The sequence below is a fragment of the Microplitis mediator genome, chromosome 4, assembly GCF_029852145.1.
Source record: "Microplitis mediator isolate UGA2020A chromosome 4, iyMicMedi2.1, whole genome shotgun sequence".
NCBI lineage: Eukaryota > Metazoa > Arthropoda > Insecta > Hymenoptera > Braconidae > Microplitis > Microplitis mediator.
Genome location: NC_079972.1, coordinates 13,262,759 through 13,286,042, shown reverse-complemented (window position 1 = coordinate 13,286,042; position 23,284 = coordinate 13,262,759). Strand labels below are relative to the sequence as shown.

At 29.9% G+C, this 23,284-nt stretch overlaps 3 protein-coding genes across 3 annotated transcripts in view; 2 read left to right on the top strand and 1 right to left on the bottom strand.

Moving 5' to 3' along the window:
* Nucleotides 1-362: 362 nt before the first annotated feature.
* Nucleotides 363-4,520, bottom strand: LOC130666738 (potential E3 ubiquitin-protein ligase ariadne-2). The gene is made up of 8 exons (XM_057467977.1): nucleotides 4,360-4,520; nucleotides 3,514-4,036; nucleotides 2,787-3,018; nucleotides 2,501-2,618; nucleotides 2,208-2,432; nucleotides 1,901-2,113; nucleotides 1,301-1,450; nucleotides 363-1,228 (listed from the first exon to the last, which is right to left on the bottom strand). The coding sequence occupies exons 2-8, from the start codon at nucleotides 4,034-4,036 to the stop codon at nucleotides 1,178-1,180; spliced, it is 1,512 nt and encodes a 503-aa protein (XP_057323960.1). The 5' UTR covers nucleotides 4,360-4,520; the 3' UTR covers nucleotides 363-1,177.
* Nucleotides 4,521-4,828: 308 nt separating this feature from the next.
* LOC130667231 (A-kinase anchor protein 9-like) lies at nucleotides 4,829-6,920 on the top strand. The gene is made up of 5 exons (XM_057468727.1): nucleotides 4,829-5,337; nucleotides 5,412-6,158; nucleotides 6,223-6,435; nucleotides 6,604-6,789; nucleotides 6,849-6,920. Exons 1-5 carry the CDS (start codon nucleotides 5,056-5,058, stop codon nucleotides 6,918-6,920), a joined length of 1,500 nt encoding a protein of 499 aa, XP_057324710.1. The 5' UTR covers nucleotides 4,829-5,055.
* A 5,759-nt stretch (nucleotides 6,921-12,679) lies between these two features.
* Nucleotides 12,680-23,284, top strand: part of LOC130666682 (zwei Ig domain protein zig-8) — a 140,889-nt gene continuing 130,284 nt past the window's right edge. Inside the window, exon 1 of the mRNA XM_057467880.1 lies at nucleotides 12,680-13,473. Within this exon, the coding sequence (XP_057323863.1) occupies nucleotides 13,335-13,473 (139 nt within the window). The 5' untranslated portion in view covers nucleotides 12,680-13,334. The remainder of the gene's footprint in view (nucleotides 13,474-23,284) is intronic.

The window sequence follows — 23,284 nt, the reverse complement described above, 5'->3', positions numbered from 1 at the left end:
GTCATTTCAAATTTTTAATTTTTTTTATATATTTTTTAAAAATTGTAAGTCTGCTACATTAACACTCATTTATTTTGTTATGAGGATTAATTTCTATGATAAAAATATTTAATGAGCTACTAAATTTTAGGTATTGGGTTGGTGTTGAGTAAACACTTTTAAATTAAGTAAACAACAATAATTTAGATGCTTGAATTAGTAGATTGTCTGTAATTATTAAAATAAAATAATTAAATTAATTGTCATACTTTATAAATTTATTTACCAAAGCAAAACAATTTTTTTTTAATTTAAAATCAGCCGTACTTGTACATAAGTATAAATAATAGCTATTGATCTAAAGTAAACTTTAAAATCATTACTTACTTAACTAGTCTTCATAATAATTGATAATTAATAATTGCTTAATTAAATTACGAAAAAATTAATAACTTGTAATTGTTCCGTTCGAAAAACCTTAAATGGCTATTACAAAAAGTGAGATAGTTTTTTTTTTATAAGTAGTTTCACAATTGTATTTACATAATTATCGCTATAATTATCGCTAAGATAACAATTGTTTACCAAATCTAAGTTTTATCTAATGAAATCCTATGCAATGTTATTATTTTTATATTTTTATCTTACTCTTAAAAATACTTATCATGTGGGATTACAAAGATATTAAACTGCTGTAATAATAATAATAACAATTGTTATTATCATTATTATTATTTATTATTTTTTTTACGATAACTATTTCTGTATTTAAGTATTGTATCGGTAATTATTTTAGTACCGAACTCGAACATAAAATTAATAAATTTAAAAACAAAAAAAAAATGACATCTTCATGTACGTAAGATTATAAAAATAATCAGATGATTAAGAGTAAATTTTTAAAAATCTATCTAAATAAACAAACGACATTCAGTTTACATTGGCACTCAACAAACACGAACTTTTTTTTCTACTGCGAACATATTGAAAAGCTTAAATTATTGCGGCAATAATTATTTGTTTAATTTTCATTACGCAAAATGAAATTCGTTATTTAAACGATACACGACCTATGAGTTTATATTGTCAATTAATTTATCATTATAAATAATTCACCAATAATCTCACTGTAATACACAGAAGTCATTAAAAAAAAGCTAACTTTTCTCTTTTCAGTAGTATTAAAACTATGTGGTCATCAAACTCTTTGATCTTCTTGATAATACTTGTTATTGAAGTCAACTGCATCCTAAAAAAATAAATAAAGTTATTATTTTGAAGTGGATTTTAAATTTAATTATAATTAAAAGCGGTAGATTACATCTAGGAAATCTTTCAGAAGTGTAACTCGACGTTTTTCAGCGATGTCCATTTGATTTTCTAAATCACCACGATCTGTTGTCTCAGCTCGTTCTATTTTCCATGATAAATTTTCAATTTCAGCTTCCAATTGGGCTTGTTGATACTCAAACTTTTAAAAATAAATTACATTAAGATCTTGCGTGTGATTACAGGTCAGAAAATTTTTAAAAATTGATCCCGAACACATAAGTCCCATGCAAAAATATCCCACGGCAAGAATATCACACATATGACAAATAAAAGAACAAAAATTTTTTGCATGGGATCTTTTTACTGGGATATTACTGCAGGTATATAAATTACAGGAATATTATGACCGATCATCACCCTGATTACAGGTCAGAAAATCCCATAAAATTGTTCCCGAACACATATGTCCCTTGCAAAAATATCCCACGACAAGAATATCACACATATGACAAATAAAAGAACAAAAATTTTTTGCATGGGATCTTTTTACTGAGATACTACTGCAGGTATATAAATTACTGAAATATCATGACCGGTCATCACCCTTGGGTGTGAATTATGTAGTAAATTTATCAGTTTACACACTAACCAGTTGTTTGCGAGGACCAGGTTCCATATAATACGCATACGGATATGTGTATTGTAAAGTATAACGACAACGCGCCAATAAAGATGCGGCGCCATACAAATGCTGCCAATCAATCCAAGTACCACTGGCATTCATAACTTTTTTATTAATTCGTGATTTAATATTTTCTAGAGTTTGTTCCTCGAGTTTTAAAGATTTACTGTGATTTTCCCACTGAAAATAAAAATAAAAATAAATGCGTGATCATGCAAATAAAATATTATCGATTATTAATAATAATAAAAAAAGTAATTAAATAAAGACATACCCGTTCGTAATAATGTAAATATTTTTTCAGTGCTTCTCTTGCTTGTACATGAGAACTCTCATGCGCAATATTTGGATTGTCTTTGTATCGTGAGCACTCGTAATATTCACTACCGTGAGCTTTCCAGTCTCCAAGGCACATCCAGCAAAATTCATTCTTACAATTGTAACACTGCATGTGATTACACCCACCATTTTTCTCTATACAGATGTGACATTTTGGACACTAGACACATAAATAAATATTTGAAAATTTATATCAATAACAATAATAATAAACATTAAGATATTTACGTCTTTGGTATGCGCGCTAATATAATTTGCTGTCTCAGAATCATCAGCACACTTTGTCAGCCACATTTTTATTGTTTTACAATCCGTTGGGGCATGATAGTCCATTCCGCAGCAGAAACTGTAGAAAGTTAAAAAAATTATCAATCAATAGATCAAGTAGATTCAATAAATCTAAATTTTTAAATCATTAAAAAATCTATCAATGATCAATTTATCATACTCAGCTTTTTGCATAAATAAAATAAATTACATAAGAGTTGTCAGCTCAACTTATTGATCTGCTTACCAAAAAATAGTTTTGCAAGATAAACATATAACTCGTTTAGCCCGACGTTCTTTCGACTTCATAACTATTTGACAATTAGGCCCTGGACAGAAACGTAATTGCGGATGTGTCTTAACATAGTCACGAAATGCAAAGCTTTGATATCTATCTCTCATGTTAGGTTTTGTTAATAATGAAAGAACGAAATCTTCTGGTACCAAGACACCACATCCTTGTGCCATACACTCAATACCTGTTATTTAAAAATAATTAATTACCACTAATTATTTATACGATCCTCAAGTTAGCGTGAGTGTGAATGTAGCAGACAGACAAATTTTAAATTATAAATAAACAGAGTAAGTAATTAATAAAATTAAATTTAAAAAAATGCGCATTTAAAAATTTTTTAAATTAATAAGTGAATTTTTTATAAATATTATTTTTTAAATTATTTACTCCCTTTATTTATAATTTTACAATTGTCTGATGTCTGCTACATTCACACTCGCAAGTTAGCAGACAACTAACAATTTTTGAATTTTTTTTTTTTCAACAATTCAATTAAAAAAAAAAAAAAACTAAAAATATGCACATGTAGAAAATTAACAGAACTATAAGTACAATTTTTTTAAATATTTTTTTTTTAATAATTTGTCGCTTTTAAAAAAATCAAAAAATTAGTAGGCGTCAGCTAACTTTAGTATCGTATTATTTTTTGTAATAAATAAAATTTATAAATTCTTACCAGTGGAAATTCCTTGCAATATCTGTACTTCAAAATGCATGCACCAGCAGTCTTTGCAAAACGCATGACCACACGTTAAAGTTGAAAATTTATCTGGAGGATAATAAGTTATACAAACAGAGCATTGTCCACCTTTCTGAGCTTTCATGGCTGATGCTGGATCAGGCGGATGCGGAGGTTTAATTTTAGAATTAACTAGCAAACTGGAAGCATTTGTACGATACTTAGCAAGCACATCCTGTAGGGCCCAATTGTGTGTATGCAGTAAAACTTTAGCCAGTGATGGTGTTATGTGCAAATTCGTGCTCAGCACTTCGACATTTTCGTTGAGCAACCGCTCAACTTCTTCAACTCTCAGGCAATCGTGGATGGCGTACTCTGGATCTTTTTTGTTGTGATCACTGTCTACGTCATTGTCTGTTTCACTGCCCCATTGTTGACAATTGTAATAGTCTTCGTAACCATTATCGCCGCAATCAGAGTCAGAATACTCCATATCACTATCAAATTCTTCAGCCGACATCTAGAAATTATTAAATATTAATATCAATCAATAACTAAACATTCGTCACTTTATTTTAAAATAAATAGATCCAATAATAGGACATTTTTTTTTTAATGTCATTGTTTTTATTATTATTAGTTTCTAAAATAATTTTGTTGCGACAGAAAATTTGTCAAATAAAAAAATTAGTGGAGAAAAAAATTTTAATGGAAAAACGACGCAAGCAATTGTGAAATTCGTGGTAGTCTTTTCAACAAAACTTCCATAATGACATTTTCAATCAATCGTTTGGGAAATTTATAGCTCCTTTATTTAAATAAATTTTATTCAAAACTAGTAACCTTTATATTTAGGGATAATCCAGATCCCTTATGAACGTATCACTATCACAATAAATACATTTATTTATAAGATTTATTGTTATGAAATAAAATAAAAAACTTTTAAAAGTTTCGGATCAGCATCACCTCGTGCCAATGTAACTCTGACGTTGGCTGTGTGTGTGTACTTACACTTATTTACATAATTATGCGGTAACTAAAAGTAATTTTTTAATTTACCGCCAGAGGTTTTTACGCGCGAAAATTTAAATCTGCCGGGCGCGATATAACCCAAGTAGAACAGAGACAACGTCAAGATGTCTTAAAGATATCTTTTAAAAGGATGAGACAATTTTTTTTTGTCTCAAAGTCACTTTTTTTTGGTATAAATACGACATGTGAATGTTGGTTCCAACAGAGAAAATTTGCGTTGTTTTTCTTGTCTTATGTCAATTAAAAAGTCATTTAGATGAATTATTTTACCAGTATTTGTAATTTACTTTTTGCTGACACTTGTGTTGAGTCTTTTAAGTTAATATTTTTTTCGGTGACATAAATTTCTGATCAGTTTGTCAACATATAGATGCCTTTTCGATATGTCAAAAAGTAGCCTAAAAACTGATATCTTATAGATGTCTTAAAGGCAAGTGTGCTACTTGGAAGGTTTTTTATTAAGTTGCAGTATTCAATTTATATGAGTAAATAAAATGACAAGATATGTCTGATAAAAAATTTTGTGAGCTAGAAATAATAAAATTAGACGAAGAATTTAATGAAACATTAGATCGTGTTAAAAAAATTTTAAGTGTTAAATCATTTGATAATATTAAAATATATGAATTGTGGTTGGATAAATTGAAAGATACAACAAGCCAACGTGTTTTGAGAAATAAATATTTAACTGAATTACATCGATTTGTAAAAACTGGTAATTTAAATGGAATATTTAATCAGCCGCCTCCAAAGTCTGCTTTGATGCCATTAAATTACCGACAAAATGTAATTATTAATTTTTTATCTAATTAAGTAACTGATCTAAGTTAATTTATTGTTTATTTTCGATTTGTGTGAAGGCTCATTCACGTTCGAGTGAATTTACTGAGAGCAGTAGCGACCGTGAGAGTAAAAAAAATATTTTAAGGCAGAATAAATATTCAAAGGATAAAATAATTATTAATAGACATGAATCTGATTCGTCGATTACCAGTTATAGATGTAGAGCGACGTCATATAAAATGCGACTGGCTATTTATAAGAAGAGAATTGAATGCCTGGCTGATGTCGTCAAAGAATTGCAGGAACAGAATGAAAGATTGAGACAGAAATTTAAAAAATGCAATCAGGTTGCTCGTGATGATGCTAGTGGAGATTTGAGTGAATTAATTGATCAGCAGAGATGTGCAATAGATGAGTTGAATAAAAAGTTGGAGAAGGCTGAATGCGATAAAGAAGAATTGAGAAAAAATCATAGAGATATTGTTGAGGAGTATAAGAACACGATGATTGAGCAAATAAGTAAATTTAAAAGCTGCTTACAGAATGAACAGTCGAAGAATGCTGATTTTATTGATAGGATATCATTTTTATCAAAGCAAGTTGAAAATATGAGACTTGAAAAACAGGAGGAAATAAATTGTGTTAAAAAAAATTCATATGATAAACTGGAGTCGAATAAATGTCATTATGAAATGTTACTGGAGGAAAAGGAACAGGAAGTACAGGTGCAAATTGGAATTGTAGGCCAGTTAAAAGAAGAAATAGCTTCTATGGCTGATAAAATGCGAGATATGGAAAATAAATTGCAGATTAAAATACAGGATGTAAGTTTTTTTTTTTTTTAGGTCATTGGTATTGCGGATGAATAATTTTTTTTTTCATTTTTAGGAGAATAAATTACAGGATTTACTTACTGATCAATATTTGTCGATGAAAGAAGAGTTTGTTAAAATAAGAAATGAAATGGAAGCTGCCAATCAACAGCACCATCAATATTTGCTGGATAAAGTATCGATGTTGAAAAAAAATCTTCTGAAAGTTGAAATATCTAAACACAAGCTGGCTTCTCAGTATAAAAGAAAATTATTTGAACTGCAGAAGGTATTTCTTCTAACTATTTTTGCCTGACCGTCATTTGGGCTCTAGCTTAATATTTAATTAAGTAATTTGTTCATTTAAATTAAATTATTTGGCTGCAGTGACTTACGTTGGAGAAAATTAACTGTTCAAATTATTTAGAGATTGTAATTAAGTATGACATTGTTTCAGGATAAAGAGCTGGAAATAACATCACTGCAAATGCAGCTCGAAGGGCAGAGAAACGAAGCATCTTCTATTAATTCAGACAAGCAATCTGACGTCAATGGTTATTCAAATCGACTAGAAGAGAAATACAAAGAGCATTTGGCATCCAGTGAAGCGGTTGCCGACAGTCAAAAGCAGAAATTTCAACAGGTAATTAATTTATTTTTATGATATTAATAAAATATAATTTTATTTTTAATATTTTATAGAAAATATTGGACCTAGAAAGCCAAATAAATAACATAAAAAAAGGTTTAATGGAAAAAGGAATTTACATCTAATCTATCTAATTAAAGAAATTACATATATATTAATCTAACTTCTTATTTTTATGCAGTTAAGTTTTAATATGAATAAAATAAATTTATTTAACAAAACGTTTGTTTTATTTTTAATTTTCTGACAATTAATAAATTATTTGAATTTTGAATTCCCGCGTCATTGCTCGCAGCGCCATAACTTGTGATGGCGTGCGACTGGTAATCAATATGGCGTCAGATGCCAATTCCTTTGTGCGCGTTAAATTTTATACGTAATTATTTTCAGTTTATTAAGTTTTTAAATCGTTTATTATAATTAATTATTGATTAAAAAATTTAAAAACGTTATAAAAATTGTATTCAAATTATAATTATATTAAATTAAATGAATCAATCAGTTTTAAATTGAAAATTAAATCTAGCTCGGGTCGAGATGTAAAAAATTTATATTCGTTCGTTTTTATTTTGTGTTTAATTTCATTATTGAGTAGTTTATTGTTAGAATAGTAGATTAATTAATTTAAATATGTGAGTGATAGTGAGTGAAGTGAAGTGAAGTGAAAATAATAATAATAATAATTTATTAGTTTAAAAAATTAAAATAAAATAAATTTATTTCACCAAACGTTTATTTATTCTTAGAATATAATGGCGTTTTAAATTTAGCGGGTTTGAATGAAATGGCGTCGAAACTCAACAGACCAATCAGCGCGTTTCGAATTTTTTGGTAGCCATGCATTAGTATCTGAATACCCGGGAGTTGGTAGCAATGGTGATTAATAAATTATTTGGATTTTGAATTCCCGCGTCATTGCTCGCAGCGCCGCAAGTTGTCGAAAGTGGGAATCAAAATGGCGTCGGCTGCCAATTCCTTTGTGCGCGTTTAATTTTATTCGTAATTATTTTCAGTTTATTAATTTTTAAAGTCGTGTATTATAATTAATTATTGATAAAATAATTATTAAAAGTTTTAACAATTGTATTAAAATAATAATTATATTAAATTAAGTGAATCAATCAGTTTTAAATTAAAAATTGAATTTAGCTCGGGTCGGGATGTAAAAAATTTATATTCGTTCGTTTTTATTTTGTGTTTAATTTCATTATTGAGGAGTTTATTGTTAGAGTAGTAGATTAATTAATTTAAATATATGAGTGATAGTGAGTGATAGTGGGTGAAGTGAAGTGAAGTGAAGTGAAGTGAAGTGAAGTGAAGTGAAGTGAAGTGAAATTAATAATGACAATAATTCATTAGTTTAAAAAAATTATTGTGACCGTTAGTGACGCGATTATAATTTGAATTTTTTTGAAAGGAAACAGAAATTGGAAACATGAGCAAGGGTATTTATTGATTGTATACATATATATAATATGATATAATAATTATTTTATTAAATATTCAATTTATTTCCTTCGTTTCAGAAAATGAAAAAAATTCAAAAATAAAAAATGCCAGTTTGTGAATGCAGTCAGCAGAGTTGCAGATACTGGGGTAATTAGGGTAAGTCATTAACAATTTTTTTTCTTTATTAAATAAATATAAATGTACCTGAAGTGAGTACATTGAGCTTAGATTCGCATTCAGTAGATTTAAATTTAAATTTATATAAAAGCTGCTACATAACAAATATGACATAACCAGCAGTTTGAGGGCAAAACTTTTTTTAAATTTTTATCATCGCTATTTTATTATTTATAGTAAAGTACAGGTTCATTTTTTACCCAATGACGATACTTCCTTACCATACTCCGTTAATAGCTTGAGTTTTATCCGCGATTTAAATTGCCGCGGTAACAAACCCTGCCCTTATATTTTCATAGTAGGAATATTTATCATTTTTCGCTGCACATAACATCGTCTACTGTATTAGCCACGGCAATCAGCCCCTGATTAACAGTAAATACATGTACCCTATCAGTATTTTTCGGAACAAAAGTCGGAAAGTTAGACAGTCAACAAAGCATTCGTTGATACTTTCATGCAAAGATAACATTATAAATGCAAAATTGATAAATGAATATGTATGAACAAATGTTTATTTTTCACCCAAAAATTCATTAGAATCTCAGCGTCGGAATTATTATATAACTTTTGTGTAGAAGTACTTTGTGAATATAAGTAACTTGATTTCATATGCAACGAACAAGTTTAAGTTTAACTAGTAAAAGTTCAAACTCATAGAAAACTTCTTATCTCCATAGGATCAAGATTCTACCCATCACGTTAACTGTAAAAATACATTTTTTCCCATATTTTTATTTTATTTGCCTATTTTTTAAAATCATTTTCATAATTTTTATGCTCATCTTTAAACAGAGCTCGTAGACAAGTTAATAAAAACCTGCAGTACATTTACTTGTGTGTAATAAAACTGCGTCTCCGAGTATATAAAAAAACTTTTCTCGTGACTAGTTTCTTTTTTTTCTTCATCTCAGGATACTATTTAAATTTATTCGTTTTTTTTTTTCTTTTAAACATTTCTTCTGTCTTCTTTATTTTTTATTACTAACTCAGTGTAACATTAAAGTAAGAAGAACAAAGTTTTAGAGATTAAAGACCCAGCAGATCTTCACTCATTTACGGAAAATTTCAATTAAACGTAATCCTTCATATTAAATTTTGTTTGATCAAAGAGAAAAATATCTTACCAATACTTGTCTAGAGATCAAAGACTTTATTTTTTTTATTCAATTTAAAGCTGAATATAAATTATGATTATTCATTATTTGAAGTAAAGCTTTGTAAAATAAAAATAATTATTGATAATGGATCCAGTTAAAATATTGTAGGCATTTTAAAAACGGTTCGTTAGAAATTTTAGTGTCGGTTATTAAAAAATTTTTGAAACACCAATTCTAGTTTAGTCCTCAAAAGCCTCAATTCCTTTGATGTTTTATTTGTCGTCCAGAAAGGAATTCTACTCTAGTACTCAAAATCCTCAATGAGAACTATGAGGTCTAAATGCGAATAATGTATCGATTTTAAATTATAAGTAAGGCCTCAAAATCCTCAACGAATGAAAAGTTATACTTCGGACTTTTAAAAATTTTAAATAAAAGAGGGAAGGGAGAGAATACCTCGAATAAGACTTTTGAAGTTCAAATGTGGATAAAATTATTTCTGTATGTTTTGAGTATTTTGAGGCTCTAATCCAGATTATCTTATTCCAGTTTAGTCCTCAAAGTGGTAAAATTGGACGTAACAACTACTTTGAGGACTAAACTAGGATAACTTTCTATACTGTTGTCAATCTTAAAATTTTAAATTGATCCTCAAAAACCTCATTGAGAACTGAGACTTAAATTCGAATTTGTTTTTTGACTCGGGTTAGTTCTATAGTATTATTGACCGCTCGTGAAAAATTTTCCGATAATTAAATTATATAATTACATATTTCATAAGCATCGAAGTGTTTTTTTTTAAATGGGTCATAAGCAATTTCGAGCTCTAGTTAATTATTTCATTATCAAAGTATACAAGTGGACATTTTGTTTTCAAAACAAAGAACGAAAAAATTACTAGGAAATTCATTTTTTTGATGTGATGTCATAGAGTGCAAAAATTCCGTGCTCTTTCTGCTAATAATTGTAAAAAATATTGATCAAAATTTTTTTCAAGCTGACAAATTGTTCATTTTTTCGTTTTCTGTTCATGAGTCAGTGAATCGATTGATAGCCTACTCAATTAAATAAAGTATTCAATTTTGAAATCAATCAGTCTAATAAACAACAAAATATTTTTAAAAAAATCATCGAATTTCTGAAGCTAATTTTCGTTTTTCCGAGTGATTAAATCGATTTGAATAATTCATGCAGCAATTACAAGCTTTACTCTCCAATTACCTCTACCAAGATCTCCAGTCAATTTTGAGACTAATTGGACTAGTACTTTTCAACTAAAAAAATTTCAAAAACATTAATTTAGTTTTTAAATTTCAAGAATTGGCTCCTAAAACTTTTCGAAAAGTGCTTTTAATCAGACTAAAATCATCGGGTCTCATTAAAAAAATAAAAAACTCATCCAATGAGCAGAGTTATAAATATATGAATAATAAACTTATGATTATTTTCGTTGACTTGACAGTATGTCTAGCAAAACTTTTTAAATGTTACCAGTGATTTGTAACCCCTCAACATCCTGTATCCAGGAAATGTTGAAGCTCTCCATTATGTCATCCTTAGGACGGGTAATCTGGTAATAGCATGTCGGCAAGTGACCCATTTTTCAGACAGCGCCAACTCGTTAGCACACGAATCTCCGCCTTCACCTCTCGTCTTTTTTTTTCGTTCGCATCCCGGTATACTTCCACCACTACAACTACAACTACTGTTACTTCAACCCCTTTTAACTCTTCAACTCCAGTGTCCCCTATACCCCTTCGAATATCCCATTCATCTAACGAACAAGTGCGCGTGGGAGTAAACGAGCGCTTGCTGCCTAGGTCCACTCGTTAGAATAGCCAGTTCACTTTTATGAGCCCGATTAAATGACTTCTTTGTTATTTCTTGACGTGAGAGACAGCAAGGCAAATATTTTACGAGTGGGCGTTGATTGTGCTACGTATAAGTACATGTATATGTATGTATGTATGTTATACATACATAAATATTTTATAAATATGACTACTTAATTTATATAAAAAGCTCTGACTAAAATTATCCAGAGATAAATCCTTTTTATTTTATTCATTAATTTTTTCATATGAAACTCATTTGTCCGAACGAAATGTTGATGCTGTTTTTTTTAGAAGGAGGTCTATGTTTAATTAATATGATAATGGAAAAAAATTTAATTAACGTCATTTAATATTGAAGTAAATATAAAATATTCAATTTTTTTTCTATCAAAAATTTAATTTTCTACTGTTTCAATTTTAATTTAAAAAACTATAATCATTAGTAAGAACTTTTATTAAATTGATAAAACTTGAGTGAATATTTTAATAGCTTTTCTATGCATATATCTTACTGATAAACTTTTCACAATTCAAGTAAATAAATGTTATTTTACGAAATGTCTGTTTGATAATTAATTTCGCATTTAATAAATGTAAATAAAGTAAGTCGATAATTAAAATAAATTTAATTTAAAAAATCTATTAATGGATTTTTTTTAATTAAAAAAGGGAATTTTGATAAACGATTAGAGTAGAAAAAATTTCAAATATTATTTTTAATGATTATTTAAGTTAATAGAAAATTTTTCTTAACATTAACTTTTTTATAACAAATAATGAAACGTCTTTGAACTTTGAACTTAAAAAATTGTCCATCATCAGTCTGAGTTCTACTGTTACACCGTTTTTCCATTCATTCCATTGAGGGTAACTCGGAGTATAAAAAAAAAATTTTGCCTTTATTTTATGGCACTTTTTTGCGGTCGAGGTTTCGTGTCACGGTGTTTGGATCCGTCCTCTTTGAAATACAAAGAGTGTAGTCTTTGAAGCGAAGATGCAACATCAACCAGATGTCGACACTTTAATATATATGTAATGTATAAATATAAACTACAAAGCTAGTAAAATAAAAATAATAATAAACAGTACTAGTAGTTGCAGAGGTAGTAGTAGTAGTAGTAGAAGTAGTCACAGTCAATAGTCGTAGTCAGACGTCAGTAGTCGGTAGTAGTAATGAATCAGTAGTATAATAACGTCGGCATATGACTTGAGCAGCGTCATCGTCCTGGCCGTCGATCGTCGACGATTCAGTGGTTGCGCCGAAGACTCTCGTCGACGCAGTCCCAACCGAGCGCACGCGCTGTCTTTTTAACAACCCCCGCAGAGTCATTTCACGCGATACGCCGTCCGAGTGATCCCACGCGTTTCAGCTGTACCATACCGAGCTCACTGACAAACTATACTCCGACGAGTTTTGAAATCCCCGCGAAAACTTTTACCTGGTGCTTTTTAAACTTTTTTATTTTATCACCTTTTAACTTTTTAAATATTATATTTTTTTATCACTCGAGAACATTTTTATTTAAATTCGTCAATTAAAAACACGTGGACGATTAGTCGCTACCGTGGAAAATTTTTAAATTTTAATTACATTAACGAAAACTAAAAAAATATATAGAGTTTATGTTTTATTCATTAGAAAAATGTTAATAAATAATAATAAAAATAAAACAGTTAAATTAAAATTGTGTAAATTATTATCGTGTTATTTAGTACGCGATGTGGAATTTATTAATCCGTCGAAACATGAAAGCTTATGCTGATCAATCGTGGAATAATTTTTATCAAGAATATTTATCATCAGTAATATTATTGCTGTTACTGTTACGTGTAGTGTGATATATTTTTAATTTAATAATCATTATTAATAATAATAATAATAATTAGTAATAATAATAATAATAATAAATAAAAAATAGTAATAGAAATTAGTGTTGTTGTCATATATAAATATCAAACAGTGTTAGAGTGCGTGCGAATGTCAAATAAAAATACAGATATAAAATTAAACGGGGAACTAGTAGAACCCTCGATTGTTGTTGGATCCTCGTGTCTGACAAAGATGATATTATATCTACTACTTGGGCTTTTGGTGATGGAAACCCGCACGGCTCAAGGTATTTCAAGTGTAATTCTCTTTGTGCTTATCTGTACGGGTATAAAATAATTTAGCTAAAGAGTATCCTTTGCAGTATAAAAATAAAATAAAAATTCAATGAAAAGGATATTTAAGAAAATTAATATTAAAACAGGATAAAAATAATAAAATCTCCCTAAAAAAATATGAAATATGAGTATGAGGATGAGGATATGAGAAGGATATGAGGATTGTATAGCAAACGAAATTAACGCCGTTACGTATCCCGGTGCCGTTGCTAATTGTGTCCCTCACGATTCATATTCATGAGTTAACCACACTGGCTTTTATGAATTCCATGTTTTTTTAATGCTTTTCCTCGGCGACGTCTCGCGGAATGTTCGAGGGAGCTAGTTAAATCCGAGTAGGTGCTGTAATAATCGTGTTTACACATTTATGAATTTATGCTATTACGTAATGACATTTTACCGGGTTATATTAACGCTAAATGTATTTTATTAATAATTATAACAGTATTTTATTTTATTTTATTTTACGGTTTATTAATTACGGTTTTAAGAACCCAATTACTGTTATTGTATAGATTAATTTACCGGGTATTAATGTCAGAAGAATTTTATTAATTAGTTTTTTAACTCGTTTAATTTATTACTTGCAATACCTCCGCTTCACTGAGCGTCAATTTTAATTCTTTAAAAATATTTTTTTTTACGCTCAGCTAATTTGCATATCAATATCTGCAGAAAAATGATAACGAATTAGACCCAAATGTTTGTTTTTTAATAGATTAATTATGATCCTTTGTGATCCTTTAAATAGTTCTATATAATATACGAATTTTTCTGTAAATCAAATTTACAAAAAAACAAATTTATTTGTGGAGTAATTTGTTACAGTATTCAATTGATAGAATTTTTTATAAAATAAATTTTATGATACTGGATTTCCCTTTATTCTTTTCGATATCCATTGAATTTCATGTTTCAATCATTGACAAAAAAAGTAAATTACGAAATTTTTTATATATTTTATATAAATATATAAATACTGAATTACATGTAACAATAAATTTAATATAAACATTTTTTATAGTTTGCTAACAAGTTAAAAATAATAATAAAAAAAACATTACAGACTTTTATTAAATTAATTTCACTGATCGTTAAACTCTTTGATACAGATTCCATTTTATTACACGAGATTTCGAACCATTACCTCGATCTTCCAGTGGTAGTAATAATTGTTTATTATGATTAAATTGCGATTATAAGGAAAAAAAATCCATTAGAGAAATGGCTTATTCGCGAATATTTCTTCAGCTTCGTTTTTGATTGATCGTTATTATTATTATTAATATTTTCGGGTCATTGAGCATTGAGAAGGCGAAAATTCCAATTGATATACATTGCAGCACATGTATAGGAGAGAGGGGGGCAGAGTGGGTCCTTTAAGGAAAACAATTAGAGTATCATTTATTTTATTACGCATTTACTTCTATTTAGACCCTTGATACTTATTTTCACTTCATTATGCTGCGTCCATTAAAATTGAAAAATCGAAAATTAGGTGCAAATTCGGCCCTCCAAAAAATTTGGGATTTGATATTTTTTATATTTTACACGTGTGATATTTGCAAATAGCTATAAAACAATTGTATTTTAATAGTTTGCTGCAATATTACTTTAAAACGTAATTCTATTACACAGAAAAAAAGATTTTCTTGGCGCAAGAAATTTTTTGTTTTATAAATTGAAAACAAAAATTTTCTTAAGACAAGAAAAAATTTCTCGGTTCAAAAAATTTTTTCTTGCTCTAAAAAAATTTACTCTCGCTCTAAGAAATTTTAAGTTTTCAATTTATAATTCGAAAAATTTCTTGAGGAAAGTAAAAATTTCTTTAGGACAATTAAAAATTTCTTGCACTAAGAAATCCTTTTTTTCTGTGTATCTTTAACTTTTTTAATAAATTATATTTAATGAACGGTTTTGGTGGTCTATTTTAGCCCTCATTATATAAGAAATTTCGATAAGCTTATTATCCGTCCAAATTTATTGTCGTATAGAAAATTTTGAGGGCCCACTTTGCCTCCTTGCCTATATCGATGCTGTAGACGTTGAATAATAAAAAAAATAGTTAAGGAAAAAAAGTAGAGTGAGGGAGAGAAAAAAATTAATGCCTCTAGAACTCGACAAATAAAATCTTTCAAGTAAAATCACTTCTTTAAGAGGGCGCCGCCTTCTTGTACTCGTACTTTGTATTAGAATATCATAGTGAGTTGCGAGAAGACATTATTTTGCAATGTTATATTTATTTTATTCAGCAGTGATGCAATTAGATTATTTATTAAATCCTTTTTCCTGTGTCTTGTTTTGTTAATGGAATAATTGAATGGGTTAAATATTTATGGAATTTTATATTTTATCTTTTTTACTTATATTTTTATTTTAATACCAAGTTGAGGAAAAATTCTTGTGCTTTGTCGACAAAAGAGTACAGCAGAGAGCGAAAAAGTTTGCTGCTGTTGAGTGTCGTCGCGAGTTGATAAATGTCCCGTGGTAATGCGACCAAGATATTCAATTGGCACTCTCTATTCAGAGTGGGCTTTATTTAATAACAATCAATCAAAATATAAGAGCAAGTTAATTAAGTAAAATAAAAAGTATAAAATTAGTTTATTATTAAATTCAAGTATTTTTAAAATTAAATCTCTCGAGTATAAAAATAAATAAACAGCGAGAGCAAATAGTAGCATTTAAAAGAGACACTAGATTAATTTTTAATATTTTTTAATTTTAAAATAATTAATTCGAGTATGCTGAGGTTTAATGCATTGGAATATTTTTTTTTAATATGTTCTATTTATTCAGACACACTGTGCACATTCAAATAAATGTTTTAATATTAACTTTGGAAAAATAATAATAAAAAAATAAATTTAATCTTGTGAAGTTAAAAGCATGAAAAAATTTTAAACAAAAATAAAGATAAAAAATACAATATGTCATATTAAAAAAGAGGAAACTTTTGATATTAATATTTAACAATTTTTGTGGTAATTAAAAAAAATTAATTAAACTTAAAAATTAATTAAAACTTCCGAAACTTTATTATTAATTTCAAATTTCCCTTTTATCGCTTAATAAATAAAAATTCTCAATAAAACTCCATTTTTAACATTTTATTGTATACATATTTTCAGTTAATTTTTATTTTATCTCGTTATAAATAAAACTTTACTCTTGTTTAATATTTCAATCATTAAAAATTTTAATTACCATATCGTTAATTAAAATAACAACGGATGTTGTTATTTATTCATTCAAAAAAAAAAAAAAAAATGTAAACTATAAATGTTTAAATTTTCGTTTCAAAATTTCGATATTCCGATATAAATTTGCTCTCAAATCTACCAATAAATGAAGTCGATTAAATATTTTATTTAATGCATATTAATTTGAAAACTTTTGCCTGAGCTTATTGGGTTCTATTATATCCATACGGTCCCAAAGCACACAATCAATCTTAATGATTTTCCAAACTGCAGCGTTAACCTACAGCTTTTATTAGGAAGTATATTTGGGTTGTAACAAGAGCATTGCATTTGCTGATAGAATGGATGAAAATCAAACGAAGCATAACGTTTCATGGATTTGATATGGTTTCATTTATTGGACGGTTGTAGTCGGTCATCATCAACTTGCTGCACTGGTATATCGCGATAGAGTTATTTGAGTAGTTTGAATTTCCATTGAAAGTATATCTGCTGTGTTACGTAACCACGCGTTTCTCATTGGTGCATTGGCTCTACACCATTTACCTGCCGCAGTAATTTGTAATCGCATTCACAGCATAAGATTAAGAGGGTTAACCCTATAAATATAAATGGACGTGTGTGTGGGTGTAGGTGTGTTAGCAGGAAAATAGACGAAATAGAAATAGAAATACAAGTTTAAATAGTAAATGTTAATGCTTGTTGGTGGGTTTGTTAGTGAGTAGGTCATCTCCACTTATACTACTAACTTCTATTACTAACAACTACCTTATTCGTTTTCACGTACAACACATTTTGTGTTGTTCACACCGCGTACTACCACACTTACTCGAGTTTAGGATTATCCCTCAGAGGCAATTAACTGCTGCTGATTTGGAAAACCAGACTAAAAACAAGCTATTAAGATAGCCAAGAGATTTAAGCTGATGTGTATGCTGGGAATTTACACAGTTGTTATGTTTTTCAAAAGTTGTGTTTTACTTTAATAATTGTTCGAGAAATTTCAAATCCACACCTCAGACAGTTGAGTTTTCATTCAAATATTTATGAACATGCGCGAAATTTCATGAAAAATTAAAAAAAATTTCTTGATCAATTTCGAGATTGACTACTAGTTTTATCGAGACTAGTGTTGAGAAAGTAATCGAAATAAAAACTAATCTGAAAGTAATATTCTAACAATTTTACGGTGCATTCTTGTGACCCACATCAATAATAAATAAAAAAAATTCGAATTCCCGAGTAACTTATCAGTTTGAAAAGTAGTAAAAAATTTAAAAATCAGCCTTTGAAATTCCAAGCGTCACTCTGAACTCTCCGTGCAATTCCCAGCGGCTGACCGTTTCCACTTTTCAAACGCATACAATTCACTGAAAAGTCAAGTTTTTGCTGTATTTTTTTCTACTATTCAATCTAACGAGTCAATTAAATCCACTTCTCCATAGTTACTCACATTTAATTCTTTTTTTAAAAATCAATGCAGCAAATTTACTTTTACTCGAACATTCTTATTTAATAAAATACCCTCTTTATAAAAGTGTATTTGCTAAATTATTTTACGGCGCTTTGAACAGTAGGATTCAATTTATTGTAAGGTAAAAAAAAAATAATTAAGCGAGTAAAAGGCGTATCAACTCGAGCTTTGAAAATAAAAATAAATTATTGTACCGATACTCAGTCAATTGTTAATGAAAGTGTAGCAAATTTAGAAAAAAGACTCAGGACACTTTTTTCCAAGCAAGTACTTGTACTTTCTCAGTTAAACACTTGGAAGTTAGAGCTCGCCTCGGTTTGCCTGAAGGCAAAGCTTTTGAATGAGTGTTTACGAATGATACCGGGGATAGGATGTTAAGTAGTTTATGTGTGGTACAAGAGCGATCGCTTTACGACACTTTTACTATGCTGTGAATAGACACACTCATTCCACTTTTACTCCTTATTTTTCTTCCTTACTACCAACATCCACAAATATACACACAGACTAACACACTTGACCATCTTGTACCGACATACAGATACTTTAAGTCCGTACAAATGTGACCCGTCATTTATTTACGATCTTTGTGGAGCCGATCTTTAGTTTTCCTGTCTACTTGTCCACCACACGACGTGCCCGGTATTTTTTAAAAATTCTTTTAGTTTTGTTTATCTGCTTGTTTGTTCGTACGATTTAAAAATATTGAGAACGTCGGATGCAATCGTCGTATCAACTACTCTGTAGTGGGTTTTAATTATTAATTCAGTTATTCATTCATTTATACGGAAAAAAGCTCGCTTTTATAGAATATGTAAAAAGGAAATAAAAATACTGAGAGTCATGTTTACTGAATGAGTCTTAACGTGACAATTTTTATCACTAAATTTTTTTTTCAGTCACTTGTTTTACAAATGAATTATTCGCTGTAGTATATTAAATTTATTATTTACTACCAGTGAGTTTGAGCTATTTTTTTTTTTTTCGTTTTTTATCGAATGGTACAGAGTGGACGCGCATACTAGAGTCAAAGGATTAACAGTCGTAGAGATGGGTAGTAAAAATAGCGAGGATCGAGTAGCGAGTGATCTTGTCGCTTGTGTTACAACTAAATTCGGAAATCCTATCGAGTAAGGCTCGATCATTCGGTTGAATTTAAAAAAATAAAAAAAAAGGAGGTTCGAAGCAATAAAAGAAAGAGTGAAAGGTCTAAAAACAAATAGAAATAAAAATGCGGTCCAATGATCCAAGTCCAATGTCCAGTTGTACGAGAGTGAACAAAAATCCGCTTTTCGCTGAATTACTATTTTCTAGGATTACATGCCATTGGATAATTGAAGAGGGTTATTTTTATTTTTAATTATTTGTATGAAGACCGGCAATGAGAGTAGTTGATACTCTATTTATAAATTTATTATTAAAAAAACTATTTAAATTAACTTTTGAAAAACTTTATGATAAATTTATAAGAAGGTTTTAATATTTCTATCAAAAACTTGCGCATAAAATTTAAAGTTAAATATTTATTAAATTTAAAAACTCATTTTAAATTTTATTAACTGGTTATATATAATGTGGAAAATAGTTAATGAACTTCAATTAATTACTATTTTATTAATTTAAAATTTTCCATTGAATTAGTTAATAAAAAAAAATTTTTAATTATTGAGAGGGCCATTTTACCGGGATTTTTTTTTTTTATGATATATCGACCGGCATCAAAACTCTGTTAAGAAGCTCAGCCATAATTTTAAAAACAAAGTGTACTTGGTTGATTCTCTCGTTACCCCAGAACGGGAGTTTCAGTAAGTTCACCGTTGAATTCTACCGTGTAATTGCAGAAACTCTCGGAGAAACAATGTATATGCCAGTTGTTGCCCGCTGTACTCTGCTGATCAGTAATTGAGCTCAACTGCTCCATAACAAACAGAAAAAGTAACAACAAAAAAAATTTTAACTCAACATACAAAAAACTAATAATAAAACTTTTTATCAAAATACAAAGTTCACATTATAATTAAATATGTGTAACCTGTAACTTTAAAAGGTAAATAGAAATGGACAAATTACGAGATATTTATCGCAAAATGTATGCTAGATTGGACAAGACACGCGATTACTGGGTTCACCGATAAAGACAGGCGGCAAGAACCAAATCCTGACCCGAACAAAGTTTTCACCGAGCTATTAAAGTTTTGCACCCTATTGCTCTCGGAACATTGGCGGTTACGGGCTGCGAGGGTTGTTACGCTTCGAATGAACCAAGAAAAAAATAAACCTCAAGAAAGGTCCAAAGAAGAAAAAAAAAAAAATGAAAATAAAACAACTGAAAAAACGAAGCAGTCTTTTGGCGCACGTGCGCAATTTCCCACTACTGGGAGCCTTAATTTTGAAATATATTTTTCAGCTTTAATAGTCGGCACTTGAATTACTCGATTGGGTTACAGGTCGCCCTTCACTGCTAAATAAATAAACAACTCCAATGTAATCTCGCTGGGATTTAATATGTATATAAATATATAAATACAGTGGTAAATGTATAGCTACTATATGTAGGGAGAAAAGTGTTGTAGCCATAATGTATCCTTGTGTATGAGGCCCCACGTAGTGCTCAGAGGGGCCCCCACGGCAACAGAGCTGTCCAGTGGCGTGATCTACTGCCCCTAGAGACAGCCCACACTCGGGCTAGAAAAACCGACATTGAATTATATCACTGGATAACCGCGGAAATCTCATAAACTTTTTCTATAGCTTCATCATGAGTTAAAAATAGTGTATTTAGTTGTGATAGCTCCTATGTATACATACTGTGTATAATATATATCTATCTATCTATATATATATATATATATATATATATATCTGTATTGTACAAGGGTGGAAATCCTTCCCCAATCACTACATCCACTAGCTCATTCATCTCTCAGTACACTTAACTTCTTTACTGATCTCATCCCCTGATCACGTCCCCTTGCTCTCCCATCAGTTATTTCTTTCGAATCGTTTGTTCTTTGTACTTTGTTTTACTCGAAAGAACGACTGCCTGCAACGCCAGTAGTCTAGTCTATATCTACTTCACTCTTTGGCATCGACTAAAAGTTTAAAGCGCTCGGTACACAAACAAAATTCCCCAAGTCTATTTGATTTACCGGTAATGGAATCGTTTTCAGTTGCGAGTCGTCAAAACAGCTTCGATAGTAACACATCTACACAGAACACACTGATTTATATGGGCATATACACACACACACACACACACACCAACGATTTTGGTATGGTTGAAATTTATCGAGGGAACGAAATTAATCGGTGGAAATAATTAAGTGTATTGCGCAATGACATTTCAAAGTATAAATGATGTAAAAAAAAATAAAAAATAATAACAATAAAAGCGGATAACAATAACTAAATAAAATAACTTTAGGTCACACGGGGGCTGTGTTGACGGTCGATTGTAGTCGGTCGTCGGTTGACGCTCGACATTTTCGTTTGGGTGGAAAAGAAAAAAAATGTCAAAGCCAATACAAGAGAGAGGCAATCTCAGGGTGAGCGTCAACGGGCACTATTCCAAACTTTACCTCTTTTTATCGTCCACACAAAATATTCATAAAAGACTATACACTGGAGTTAAGTTTATATGTTTTGTACCAACAGCGGCATATCGTACCATTATAAATGTATCTACATTTACATTCGTTGTTTGTGAATGTACGAATGTATGTAAGTACAGTCGTACTTTTATATGTATGTATGTATGATATGGATTGATATAGATGTAGATATAAATTTGGCAGCACTTGGAGAATTTTAGTTTCTAGGTCAGCAATATATAGACCATAGTTTTATTCCATTCCATCCGCTACAAACTCCACAGCTCGAGGTTGTGTAGCCAGGGTGGGTGTGCAACTCAGCTATCGAATCTGAATTTTTATCCGACGATCATCGACTAGTCCAATCGATATCTTTTGTTCACTCTCTTTACTCTGAATCGGGCTCATTGGCCTTACTGTCACAGCAACTACCGTCACATACTTGATCTCATGTATGTCTAGCACCACTTCTTGATTCATTACTCCAGTTTATAATACAAAGAACCCGATTCTTTCAGTTTTTATTCTCACCTTTTTAAATCCAGATCAGCATAATTTTATCCTCTATTTTTGTGCAAACATTTTCAACAATATTGATCAAAGTTATTACTTTAATTAGCATTTTAATATAACCTGTTCAATCTTATCCTCCGGCGACGGGATTATTAATTCCAGCATCGATTTATTTTTGATAAAGGATGATTAATAATTTTTGTAACTTATAATCTAACACAAACGATTTACTTGGGATAGGAGTAATTTCACCGCGATTGAATAAAGAAAGGCCGGCAGGTTGAAAGTAATCTTGCATAAATCTTAGCTGTCTCGTATGAAATATAAGATATGGGACACACCGAGTGCTTGCATAATAAAGCGGTGAGAGAGACACGTCAGCTGGTGTTCCCCTGTTTCGTTGAAACGTCTTCACTATTTCATCTTTTTTTATTTTTTCAACCCGCTCTGTAAGCTACTGCTTCAGCAAAAGCATTTTTGATACTGCACACTATATATGTAGAGCACAGAAAAAACAAATAGAGAATCACCTCGACGAGAAAATATAAATTTTCTATTTTGGGTTTATGTTGCCCAGAAAAGAGAATGAACATATTGCCAGAAATTTGACATGATTTTGTCAAAGTTTCGTGATCGCGGGGATAAACATTTCAATCCCTTAATCCCGGTCATGCGTGTGTGCGGTGAATGAGATTACCGAGGCGATCGGCCCTCGGACATAGACCACTGGAAAGCGGCGATAATCGTTGTGGATGGATTCACTGAAGCGACTCCATCGCACAAGTCTTCCGTAGCAACATAATTATTATTCTGAATATGGACACCACTGTCGTTCATTCAATAATTAAATTATCCCTTCGGTTTCTGGGCTCCGGCAATTGCCAGTAATAGCAGGAGCTGCTGCTTGACAGTAGAACCTGAATAATGATTACTGACAGAGCAGGCGGATACTGAACGTGTATTCTAGGTGATGATGCACTTG

Bases quoted from the DNA above. Each gene is read 5' to 3' on its own strand.
- LOC130666738 (XM_057467977.1), bottom strand. From the start codon at position 4,036: ATGTCGGCTGAAGAATTTGATAGTGATATGGAGTATTCTGACTCTGAT. The intron at 2,114-2,207 runs GTATGTCTTTAT...TTTTATTTTCAG, and splicing joins ATTTACATTATTACGAACGG to TGGGAAAATCACAGTAAATC. The intron at 1,229-1,300 runs GTAATCTACCGC...TTATTTTTTTAG, and splicing joins TTCTGAAAGATTTCCTAGAT to GATGCAGTTGACTTCAATAA.
- LOC130667231 (XM_057468727.1), top strand. From the start codon at position 5,056: ATGTCTGATAAAAAATTTTGTGAGCTAGAAATAATAAAATTAGACGAA. The intron at 6,436-6,603 runs GTATTTCTTCTA...ACATTGTTTCAG, and splicing joins AATTATTTGAACTGCAGAAG to GATAAAGAGCTGGAAATAAC. The intron at 6,790-6,848 runs GTAATTAATTTA...AATATTTTATAG, and splicing joins AAAAGCAGAAATTTCAACAG to AAAATATTGGACCTAGAAAG.